Source organism: Vespula vulgaris, chromosome 23, assembly GCF_905475345.1.
Source record: "Vespula vulgaris chromosome 23, iyVesVulg1.1, whole genome shotgun sequence".
NCBI classification, from domain to species: Eukaryota; Metazoa; Arthropoda; class Insecta; order Hymenoptera; family Vespidae; genus Vespula; species Vespula vulgaris.
In genome coordinates, this window is record NC_066608.1 from 2,398,532 (window position 1) to 2,412,105 (window position 13,574).

At 29.1% G+C, this 13,574-nt stretch overlaps 1 protein-coding gene across 5 annotated transcripts in view; it reads left to right on the plus strand.

Moving 5' to 3' along the window:
• LOC127071818 (puratrophin-1-like) overlaps positions 1-13,574 on the plus strand; it is a 340,266-nt gene that overhangs the window by 59,946 nt on the left and 266,746 nt on the right. For all 5 annotated transcript variants that reach the window (XM_051011526.1, XM_051011527.1, XM_051011528.1 and 2 more), the window contains one exon: positions 9,122-9,319. In XM_051011526.1, coding sequence (XP_050867483.1) covers positions 9,122-9,319 — 198 coding nt within the window. The remainder of the gene's footprint in view (positions 1-9,121; positions 9,320-13,574) is intronic.

The window sequence follows — 13,574 nt, forward strand, 5'->3', positions numbered from 1 at the left end:
ATAGAAATTTATATTCTAATTTCTTTTTATATATGTATATATATATATATAGAATACACAAACTTTTATATAAAATTTATAACGAATAAACTAGATTATCGTGACAAAAAATTATAATAATTCTGACAGATGATTAATTCATATAAAAAAAAAAAAAATCTCAAAATTTAATTGAACAAAAAAATACATCTATATGTATATACATTCATCTCCGTTATACATATTTACATTTTTTATCATTTATTACCATCCCTTATAAACGACTACACAATAATTTCAAAAGTTCATTTCGATAAATGAAAAATATGAAAATTTGTCGATCGAAACGATTTAAATAGATTAAACAATCCATCCTGTTAGATTTTTGTCGAGTTTTAAATAATTCGTTTACATAGATAAGTTAGAAGAACAAGAAAATTCGATTTGGTTTGGAATTCGATTGGTGTGATAAAAATGATGATGTAAATCCATTCGATGGTTTTTGTATTAATGCTCTATTAGCGGTGTTTCAGCAATTTATGGTAGCCATTCCGGGTGGTATAGTCTTGACAAAATAGAATCCGGTCGTGCTCCGCACGATTACCTTCCCTTTCGTGCGCGGCCGTTTACGCGGCGGTTAAACAGCGGCGTTTATAATAGCGGCCTCGTCGCTCCTAGCGCCAGTCGGAGTCACAAAGGGTATGGGAGCGACACACCCACCGGATACATTTTATATACTGTTCTTGTAGGTAAGCCATGGTGACGTCATTGTCCTATATACAGACTCTGCCACAGCCGTGACCCGTCGTTACGACCTGCAGCGACTAATTCCTTAGGCTAACGCCAATGTTCCAATCTAATGATCTGTGTTGTGTGTTTAACAATAATAAAAAGGAAAAATGTATGTATGTATGTATGTATGTATGTATTATCATAGAAAATATGTATTTTTATATATATGTATGTGAGACGTTTGTTAAAGGAGATATGTGTGTGTATATGTAATAATATATAGTATATATATATATATATATATATATATATATAATACAAAAAGTAATATGTGTGTGTGTGTGTGTGTGTAGAATACACAAACTTTTATATAAAATTTATAACCAATAAACTAGATTATCGTGACAAAAAATTATAATAATTCTGACAGATGATTAATTCATATAAAAAAAAAATCTCAAAATTTGTAAAAATTTATAAAATATATCTCAAAAAAAATATCTCAAAATTTGTAAAAAATATATATATATTGTATGTATACATTATCGTAGAAGAAAAAAAAATATAATAAAAAAGAATGATAAGAAAGCATAAAAGAAAGAAGAAAAAGAAGAAAAAAAAATTTTTCATTAAAATCGCATTCTAATTTTAAATAAAAATTAAGACGCACTCGTAATGCGCTGTCATAACGAAGGGATATATCTATTGAGACGATTAATAAATTATTTTTAGACAATTAATAATCGATTCGTCAATTAATTAAGATAATTAATAAATTCATTCCTTAATGGATATTAACTTATATCACTTTCAAAGTAAACATTCGTGCAATTCGATTTAATGGACTAGTTTATTCTTATCAATTCGCGATTCTTATTTATCTTATCGATCTTTTAAAAATAATATCTAATTATGAAAAAGGTATATCCACTTCTCGTCCCACGAAGTCTTGGTTTGTAAGCTGAAATTGTAGCTCGAAGGACTTTCTTTTTTTCAGATTTGAACTTGCGTACGCAACAACTTTAAAAAAGTGTGATAAATGATTAGGACAAGGATACGAATCGAATAAAATTCGACGAGAAAGCGATCGTAATCGATTTTAAGAATCGTGAAATTCGACTGGTATCGTTTGTTTCCTTGTAAACATAATAAATTTTCTGAGATAAGTGGGAGATAGTACGTAATAAGGTAAAAAAAGGAGAAAGAAAAGAGACAAGGGGAAAAAAAATAAAAAGGAAAGAAAAAAAGCAAAAGATAAAAAAATCACGTATTAAGAACTTTCTTCTTTGACTTTCACCGGCGTAACTAGCCAAAGTCATAGGCCACGCGCTGCTGCTGATGATCCACGATCAGATACACGCAACGTTCTTGCGTTCTTCGTTAAAATCGTTGCTTTATGTACAATATATATATATATACATATATACATAAGTACATATATATATTAATATGAATAAATATATTTGTGGATACATGTATATACATAATTTTTATATATAATAATAAATAAATAAATAAATATATATAAACAATAAATTTTATATATAATATATATTATATAAATATATATTATTTATATAAAATATATAAATAAAATATATATACATGCGTTTATAAATATATCTATATATCTATGTATATTTGTATATATGTATGTATATATATATATGTGTACGTAGAAATAAGCTATGAATATGGAAAGTAACATAAGTTATTTCGATCTCACTATTTATATATACACCTATACAGATACACATACATATATGTATATATACATATAGTTATATTGATATATAAATGTTATCTCAAAAGCGAAGCATGCTTTTCGCGGGCGCAGGCATTACGAAACTTGGCGAATTAAATGAATCGGATCGATGCGGTTCTCGTTTCTGGCATGAAATATAGGTCGCTCGCGATCGCGATATCTGTAGTTGTAATCTGAGTGGAAACAAATCCTTGGAATGCACCGCGGTTGGATTGAGACGTCGTTACACGATTGCAATTGCATTCGAGTTTGCTTGGAATCGAATGGCGCCGCCTTTTACGTACTCCGATCGCGAGTGCATTGTCCGTATGTCGTATGGATAATATACATACATATATACATACATACAAACATACATACATACATACATATACAAAACGTAGTTATGTAAATAAAGAAATACTAACAAAAATAAAGTCCCATCGTCCGTCGACGAATAAATTTTCGAGATAGTTAAACTAACCTCTACTATACATAGCTATATATATATATAGAGTTACCCATTACATAGTAATTGATGATTACAAGCTTCTAAGCGATAATTTAAATAAACGACTCTAAGTTATCCTAGGTTTAACGTTTCGACGTTGTGTCACTCAAGATATATATACATATATATATAAATTCATATTTGAATATGAATAAATAATATGACGATAAGGTGAAAATATATAAGTCGTTAACGGTGGTTATCCACCTATCTATGAAGATTTGCAATTTTATCGAAATATTAAGCGAGACACTTGATCCGTTAACCTCAGCTTTCCGCTTAGAGAACTTGATTAATGCACGTTCCCATTTGGTACTCTCCTCCCTCTCTTTCTCCTTTTCCCTCTCTTTCTCTTTCTTCCTCTCCTTTTTCTCTTCCATCCACTCGTACTCCTTCTCCTCTTCGTCTGCACCCTTCAACAACCCTAGCTAGTACCTATCTATCTATCTATCTATCTATCTATCTATCTATCTATCTATATCTATCTATCTATCTATCTATCTATCGGTCCTCTCATTCGCTCGTTTATGCAAAACTCTCTCCAAGCGTGGTATTTTCTACCGATTGCTAAGTGCCGAGCATTGATGGATAACACCGGTGCTTCTGGTATATTGTGTAATGAGCTCGGTTAACTTCCGATAGACTTCTTTCATTTTTTTTCTTCTCCTTTTTCTTCTCGATTTTTCTTTTTGTTTTCTTTCTTTTTATCTACTTTTCTTCTTATTTTCTTACACGAGATTTAATTAACGTTGCTCGACGCGTCGTTGCTTGTTATTTTTGGTTCTTTTCTTTTTTTTTTCTTTCTTTCTTTGTATTTCTTTTTTCCTTTTTTTTTTTTTTGTCTTGATCATTATTGAATTTCCGTGGAGTTGCTGAACGAACGCGATGGATTCGAATTCAATTAGAAGGTGATTATCTAATGGGAGTTGATTATTCGAATGTTACGCATTTTATAGTTCTGATATTGGTTTGAGTGGAATGAAGATTTTTTTTCTTTTTCTTTTTTTATTTTCTTATAGGATATTTCAATGTTTCGTAATTATCGTCTGTTATTATTATTAACATATATCAATGTTATTAAAATAAAAAGTAAATGTTTCATATTCTTTGCTTCGATTTTTTCTCTAAGGATTTAATTAACAATGCTCGACGCGTTATTTATTTTTTGATAATTATTATTCGAATTATCTGTATTAGAATATATGTACGTATAACAATTTCGAATTATAGCGAAGTTTAATGCAATTTAATGAGACAAGCAATTTAATGAGACTCGTTATTGAAGTGCTCGATATTTCGTAATAATTGTTCAATTTCCATCAATTCAATTTGTGTACGTGTTTGTATTTATGTGTGAATGATTATGGTAAGAATATTTACGATAGTTAGAATCTATGACGACCATAAAAGTGCATTGGTAAAATGTTTTTTTTTTCTTTTTATTTTATTTATTTCTTTTTTTTTTTTTGAGACGATTTAATTAACGACACGTTGTTTATTTTATGATAAATTATTATTTGTGAATAGAGTATTATTCGATGTAAAAATTATTCCAAAAGCATTCGATTATATTTCTAATAACGATTATTAAATCGTTAATCGTTAATCGTTTTTTTTTTCCAAACGATTGAAAAGATAATTTTTAAAGATCCTTAAGAAAAATTCGATTAGATAATATCGACAATCCTATGTAATTATTTGTGATATCTCTCTTTCTCATTTCTTTTTTCTTTCTTTAAAAACATACTCGCAGTATTATTACAAACAGTTAGGAAAGATCCATAGATAAAACTGTATTATTGAAATATTCATCGAATACTCGTTTTACATACAAAGATATCGCGTTCGTTTTATTCGTTCAACCGATGAGAGAGAAATATCTCTCGTATCCTTTTTTTTTTTGCTATTTACTTTTTCCTTCTTTTTTTTTTCTTTTTCCGCGTTGTTGTTTCAATCCGTGTAGGGTGTTCAGAGTGCGTAAAAAGGAAGGTAGAAATCGTTTGATATCTATCGATTCGTTCCAAGAATCTTTCGATTGAATCGTTTCGATAGAACGTCTGTCTCGATCGACAGGATATGCTTTGCGAATTCGTTTTGTTTGAATTTTGTCTAGAGAGTAGCTATATACATTATATATACATATATATGTATATATAATTTTTTTCGCTCTCGAGTCATTAAATCCCCTAACGAGTTTGTTTGATTTACGAACAACAACAATTATATTTTTTTTCTTTTTTATTATTATATCTCACTATGTATATTTTTTTATCATTACATTGTGTATGTTTATTATTATTATCATTCAATATTATGCAGTTTTGGAAAACAAAAGGAGAAACAAATTTTTCATTGTCGATTTAACGAGTACTCGAGTGTCATTACCATATTCGATTTTGATTTCGATTTCGATTGATCGATGAGAATTGGAAATGTTTGCATCGTGACATCCCTTGCAAGCCCATTCGGAAAAGTACGCTCGGTAACCATTGGATACCGTAGGGGGTGAATAATCGAAGTTCCTAGCTGAATAAATGTGTCCGTGATGCAAATTAGAGGAGCTGCGAGGTTGGTTTGAAATTCGAGAAGCGTAGCCAGATGAAGGGTCGCCGAGTGTTTTAAATCGATATAGAAACTCGGAAGAGATCTGTAAATACTGGGATAGAAAGTATGGACGATCAACTTGTAGCTTTCTCGAACTCTTTTTTTTTCTTTTTTTTTTTTTGTTTTTTCAACTTGACTGAGTTTAATTTGTATATCAATCTGAATTGATAATTTTCTTTTTCTTCTTTTTTCTTGTCTTTTCTTTTCTTTTCTTTTTCTTTGTTTGTTTTATATCATTTTTTATAAACGTATTAAAAAGAACGATAAAATTTGTCGACCAATGTATCTCTGCGATAATATATAAAAATCGTGTTTTTTTATGTTTGATATAAAATTGTCTTTTTTTTTCTTTTTTTTTTTTTTATAGAGTATTTATAATTATATCTGTATATATATATTTTTTTATTTATTCAAAATATTATACTTTGAATTTAGATATGAGCGATTTTATATAAATTATATAAATAATATAAAATTGATAACATCGTACGCGATATAAGAAATAACGCGTTATTATCTTGTAATGCGTTTCATTTGCACGTGAACGATTTAAAATTGAATATTCCTTTTTTAATTTGTTGAAAAATCATACGGTTAAACATACATTGGAGCAATCAAATTTTAATACCATTCAAGAATGTAGATTAGTAATTGCGAGAAAATTCGTTCAGCTGCGTTGAAATTCTCGTTAGAAATGTAAATTAACAGGGTTTATTAAGAGGCGAGTAAAAAGAGGGATGAGATTAGACAAAGCGAATGACTAAACACAAAGAAGCTAATCAAGAGGTGCCCTACCGTGCTCGTTTTATTACAATTCCGTAGGGTTAGCTGGCATGTCGGATCAAGTGCATATAAAAGATTTAAAGAGGTAAAGACGAAATATCTTTTACGTTTCATTTTATTTTATCTTTAATCTACAAAACTGTATATCTATTTTTATCTTTTCTTCTTTCAAAAAAAAAGAAGAAAAAAACATCTTTTTCTTTCAACTCGTTTAAAGTTACTTCGTTTAACTTTAAGATTCATTTTATTAAAAAGATTGATAATAATTGATTAAATCGATGCGACCAGATTTCAAGTTAATCGAATAATATTACTAATAAATAATTGACGATGTACTGCATAATATTGAATGATAATAATAATAAACATACACAATGTAATGATAAAAAAATATATACAGTGAGATATAATAATAAAAAAGAAAAAAAATATAATTGATAAGGATACACAGTTAAATAAATACGTACAATAGAATTAGATAATAATAATAAGAGATACATGAATAAATATATGTATCTACAGTAATATAACCATATATAAATCATGTTATGTTATAAGCTATGTTATAAGTCATAAATATACGATGGTAAATCGGACTATGATCTTTCACGTGTGTAAATAACATTAATAAACAACACAGCTGCATAAGGTAGACGATTAAAGCCAGTGGCATGTGAATCGCGGTTAATTTATGTTCGAAGTACAAAACGAGCCCCTCTCTAGTTCATCCCCTATCGAATACTCCACAGGGATGCGGGAGACCCTAGATGAGCCCTTTATGTTCCTTCTATACTCACCCTTTTACTCATAAATTCTAGCTAACCAAATATTGTTACCGAAGACGAACACCAAGAGTTGCAATTTTATGACCGATGTCATGGTGCATCGTGGGACGTAACTATAGTTTGCAATATACACCTTCTATGATAAATAGAATCTCATTTGGTTTTCAAAGTTCACACGAGTATAATATATCATGGAGAATGAGAACTCACTTAAAAGGAAGTTAACCTGTTAACCACTAACCTAAGAAACTTCAAATTATTTTATTTATTAACTTCAAATAATATTTGTATATTTGTAAGGAGAAAAAAAAAATATATATATATATATCATAAACGATATTAACAACGAAGAAGTTGTCACGACAAAGTGGAAATTTTTTATTTAATCTTATAAAAAGATCCATCATTTCTTTTCTTTTCTTTTCTTTTCTTTTCTTTTTTTTTTTTTTATTAACACTGCAAAATTCACAGAAAAGAAAACAAACAATCTTAAAAAAAATTATATATATACATATATATACATATACCTACATATAGAAAAAAAAATAGTTTTCAATTTTGTATTATACACAGACATGTGATAAATTATAAATATTCTTAATGCAGATTTTGAGTTTCCGTAAATAAATTCGATTTGAGTATAAACGTGACGAGAGAAAGAATAATTAATTAATATGATATGTAACTATAAACGTACGTGCTTATGCAAACGCATAAACTTATGTATATATATACATATACATATATGTATGTAATACACGTACATATGTATAAATACGAATATCTACAAGCACGATGAGGGCGGAAACACGTACGTGGGCGGACGTCGGCTTGGTGAACGTATAATGGTTACATCGTGGTATTCCTCTTCCTCGTGAGTGCCCTAGTAAACCACGATGTTTATGCACATCGTTGCAACGATGCAGCTCAGAGGATACAATGCACCCACATGTTCGACCATCACCACACTTGTCCTTCGTAATCCGTCTTCTTCGATTTCTTACATATATAAAAAAGAAAAAAAAATTCGACGTGATCAAATATTGATCGATTATTTATTTATTTATTTATTTATTTATTTATTTACTTATTTATTTATTTATTTAGTATTATATAGATTTAATATTATATTTAATTAATTTACGAAGAATACATGATCTTTCTTGATAATTATAAATTTTTGTTCAAGTTCTATTGGTTTTTTTTTTTTTTTCTAAATGAGCGATAACGTTATTGAATAATATGAAAAAATAAAAGAAAAAGATAATCGTGCAAAGAAATATGTATATTATTATTACATTTAAGTAATCGCGTTATTATTTATATCTGATATATTCGATATATTTGTTAAGAATTGAAATTGATTTTTTGAGAATATATTTAATACACGTAATAATTAATTTACAAGAATTAATTTATAAGAATTAATTGCAATAATTAATTTACATTATTTTTATATTATCCTTTTTTTTTTAATAAATCAGATTATTTTTCTTTAAGTTTCGTTTGAAGTTATTATCAAAAAAAAGTATTATTTAGATTCAATATCGCATTGAATCTATTAACGAAGATGACACATTCTTTTTGAACGAATTCTAAATTATTGAATTAATTCTAAATCATCGTTAAACTTCTATTTACGATATTATTTAAATTTAATGACACATTTAATTAATTTACAAGATTATTTTTCCATCTTTTTTCAATAAATAAATAAATTTCTATAAAATTTATTCACATTTGTTTGTACTGACTGAACGAGGTCAGTAAAGTTACGTTTAGATAGTCAATGACGTTAGTTAAGATTAGAAAAGAAAAGGATAAGATACGTAATTATAAAATACATATGTAAAGAAAGAAAATATACAACAACAACAGTATGCAGTGTCTTCAAAGCTGTATGCATTACATTAGTTATCATACGTTTAATTAATTTGCGTTTTGTGATAACGTAAGAAGAATGAAAGGGGTTCTCTGTTTCAGGCTCGTGGAGATGTCGCTTCCTTGGTAAGGAATCTACTTGGACCAATTTATGGCGATGGTGTTATCAATCTTTTGATAAGACAGGCGCGTGACATTCTAGTATGTGCTTATCATGGAAACCTGGAGAACTTTGTCAAGTCTTATCTTTCACCCGCTGCGTTTCTACTCTCCAAGGTGAAAAGCGTCGCTTCAGAAACGGTGAGTACATGTACTTTTTTGATTTTTCATGTTTTTCGTTTTCTTGTATTGTTTCGATAATTGATATTTCTTCTCTTCGATCTTGAAATTTAATGAAATTACAACAAAAGTTACGAAATTTCGAAATTATCCGAATCTCTATGGGAAATACATTGGATATTTTTTTTTCTTAGGTCGTTATTTAAGATTTGTTGTATTTGGATAATTTTTTTTTCATACTAATGCAATAGCATTAATCGTGAATATTTTTGGACGATAATGATAATAGATATATTTATTAAATTAATATTAAACGTTTTCTACGATTAACATTGCAATTAATATTGCAAAGCATGATTAATATCGCAAACATATTATACGTTTATTAATAACAATAAAAAATGGAAAAATATATATTATAAAAGTATGTTGTAAACGTATTGTATTCTAAGAATGCAACGATCGATTATTTATTACTGTCGATCGATTTGAACGATTGAAAAGAAAAACAGAAAAAAAAGAAAGAAAGAAAGTAAAAGAGAAGAAAAAACGAAGAGAAACAAGGAGATCAATTTTTAACGAGACAAGTTATATTTTTAATTTGTTTTATTTTCACAATGCAAAAGAAGTAAATGATAATATTAAAAAAATATATATATATATATAAAAAAAAACAAAAAAACGCAATTAGATTCGAAATATATTACTACGATTTGATTGGTTTGATCTTTTAAGTGTTAAATGATCGTATGTCGATTAATTAATAATCTCAACCCTCCAAAAGTATTCGTCGTTAGCTCCCCAAAATTGAGCAGTACCCTTCGTTTGACCCCTTTCAAACGACAGAGAATCTTAATTAACGCTCGCGGCTTCTAGTACTACTACTACTATAGTATAATATAGTATAGTATGATATAGTATGGTATAGTATAGTATAGTGTAGTAAAGTCGGGATATCGTTAGCTTGGTCCGACGCTTTTGTAAACGCACAAAATCCGTACACTACGATAAGCCAAATTAACCCTCGAGAAGCCACGTGTTACTCTTGTGCTTTTAGAACTTACCCTTATTGACGTGGTCGAAGGGTAGATGATGAAAGGGAGGACGGACGAATTTTGTTGAATAACGTGTTACTGAAAATAATCATTAAAATTAATAACAAACTGTTAATTCTCATTTTAATAGTTTAATATTTATCAGTTTTTGTTGAGACTTTTTATGTATATATATATATATATATATTTATTGTTGAATAATAAATATTAATATGTTATAAAAAAAAAAAAGAGATATTTGTGTTATATTATAATTAATTAATTCACTATATCGGATAGATATGTTATATGTTGTATGATTATTTTTATAACATGTTACGTAGGTTATCTAGAGTATTATTTTATTTTTTAATGACAATAATTTGTTTAATGGGTGTAATTATTTATATAATATATTATATAGATTATTACAGTGGAATATTATTTTATTCTGATGTGTTATTGTTTTATATAAAGATATGTATATATACATACATATATATATATATATTATTATTAGACAATTATTATTAAATAAATTATAAAGAAATACAATCAGCAAAATTATTAATAACACAAGAAAATTATAAATTATAAATTAGCATTAGTGAAACAAAAACGTGTCATGGTTGGCGGAAGTATATGTCATCTTCGAGTATGGCAAACTTAGAAAGCCTATTTGCCAAAACCAAACATCCGTCTTAGTGTCCTAGTCTTTGAAACCGCTAAGGTTACGGTATCATCAACTATAGAAACAATCGTTGTCTCCTATTCGTTCCCATGAAAATTTACATGAAAATAGAGTAATAATCTATTATTGGTACATCGTGAGAGAAAGACAAAGAAAAATAAAGACGAAGAAAAAGAAAGAGAGAGAGAGAGAGACAGAGAAAGAGAGAAAAGAAATGAAATCTCTATTATGGGTTCGACCATCTTAATTACGTACTTATTAGGATTTATGGTTGCTATATACATATATGTATGTAAAAATCGATGTTGCATACATAAGAGACTTCTCTGAACTTTCTTTTTCTTTTTTCTTTTTTGTATTCTATTTTCTCTCTCTCTTTTTTTTTTCATTTTCCGTCACTTTTGTTATTCTATTTCTTTCGTTTCCTTTTTTTTTCTCTTTTATTACTCCATTTATTCTCTTTGCCTTTTTTCAATTTTTTGCTGTTTCTTTTTTGTCTTCTACTTTTACCTCTTCTTACAATGCTGTCGTCGTCGTTATCCTACTTTTTTTTTTTATGTCGTTTATAGAAACCTGTAAGATCTAGGAATAGGTGATGCTAATGTCTGAACATCATGGGGAAAAAATGACAGTGGGATATTTGGGTAGAGGAGGATTTAAAAAAAAAAACAAAACTAATGTATGTTAAAAAAATACTATAAGGATTCTTTTTTATATCGCATATATACACGCATATAATGTAATGTTAATATAATTATAAAATAAGTTATTAATATATACTAAGATATTGAAGCATCGAAACGTTCAAAAACATTGAAACATTAAAATATATTAACTATATACAAATATATATACACAATATATATAAATATAATACATTTAAATATTTTCTCCAATCAAAAATCTCTCTAACTCTAATCCAACTATAGTAAATCGTTAAAGTCTCGAAATAAGTCGTAGGAAGAAAAGAAGAAAGGCCTTCTTTATAAGATTGAAAAGAACATTGCTAATGTTGTAATTTGGAGGAGATCGCAGTAGTATGGAAAGCACTGAAAATACGAAACAGAATGAATTTCTATCAAGATGAATAATTTTTTTAACATTACCACCTACCTATAATACCTACCTATCTATCTACCTACCTATCTACCTACCTACCTACCTACCTACCTACCTACCTATTTATCTATCAAGTTCCTTTATTATTTCACGGGACACTATCGAACTTACTTACTTACTTTCTTACTTTCTTACTTACTTACTTACTTACTTACTTACACTTAGGATGATCTCTACCAGGAAAGAGAAATCCTTTTCACGCAGATGTTCCAGGAAATGGTTGGCATTTGTCCCAATGGCACACACGAGAGGAGATACCGTGTCGATTTAATGGCCACCTAATAGGGTCAGCCGAGTGAACTCGGTTGTGCCTTTTAGTAACATTTAGCTATAGAACAAGTTAGCGATGTTCGTTGTTTGACACGATTGCGTGATACAGTACGGTGCGATGCGTTGTCGTACGGTGTGGCTAACCATAAGAGATATAAATTTTCTTCTCATTTCCCTCCTCCGCTCTCTACCCTCCCCCTACCACCCATCACCACCCATCACTTATCCCATCTTTCTGTCATATAAAATTTCTTAAGTGTATGAAGTTCGAATTAGACGTGACCATTTGAACGTAAGATATTTGATATAATAGATGCTACGATTTTATATATGTACGTGTATATAAGTTTGTATACATGTACGTACGTATGTACGTATTTATATATATATATGTGTGTGTGTGTGTGTGAAAGGATATAGAAAATTAACTGTTTTATATTTCTTCTCTTTTTTCTTCTTTTTCATCTCTCTCTTTCTCTCTCTCTCTCTCTCTCTCTCTCTCTCTCTATTTTTCTTATATTTCTATTACCTATTGCTACTTACTATTATATATCTTACTACCGTATTAACAATCCAAGTTTCCTCCTATATAAAATTACGCAATAAGAAACAGGAGCCAATTTCTAATCTTTCGTTGGATGGTATGCACTTAGTGTAGTATAGTGTGTTAGTATATGATAGGAAAGAGAGGGTGAATGGGGGAGGGGACAGCCCCTCTCTCTCTCTCTCTCTCTCTCTCTCTCTCTTCTCTTCTCGTCGCATTTACTACGACAGTAATACTATTTCCGAGTTGGAAAAGACTCGAGGCACGCGTTTACCTCTCGATGTTAGATCGAGATAAGATAAGAATCTCTCCGCGGGTTGTCATCGTATTAACCGAAGAAACCCATGGTGGCCACGGTGCGGAAGGTACACGTAAATATCTAAGACCGGTACCGTTCTTACTTTAGTTTCCGGTCCGGTAATACCAGGTACCATCCGTTTTCTGCGTTTACGCGATTTCTATTCTATGTATTAGAGTAACTGAGAGAAATACTCTTGTCTTCTTCTTCTTCTTCTTCCTTTCTTTCTCTTTCTTTCTTTCTTCCTTTCTTTCTTCCTTTCTTTCTTTCTTTCTTTCTTTTTATCTGTCTATCTTTTTCTTTTTCTTGTATTTACGCCT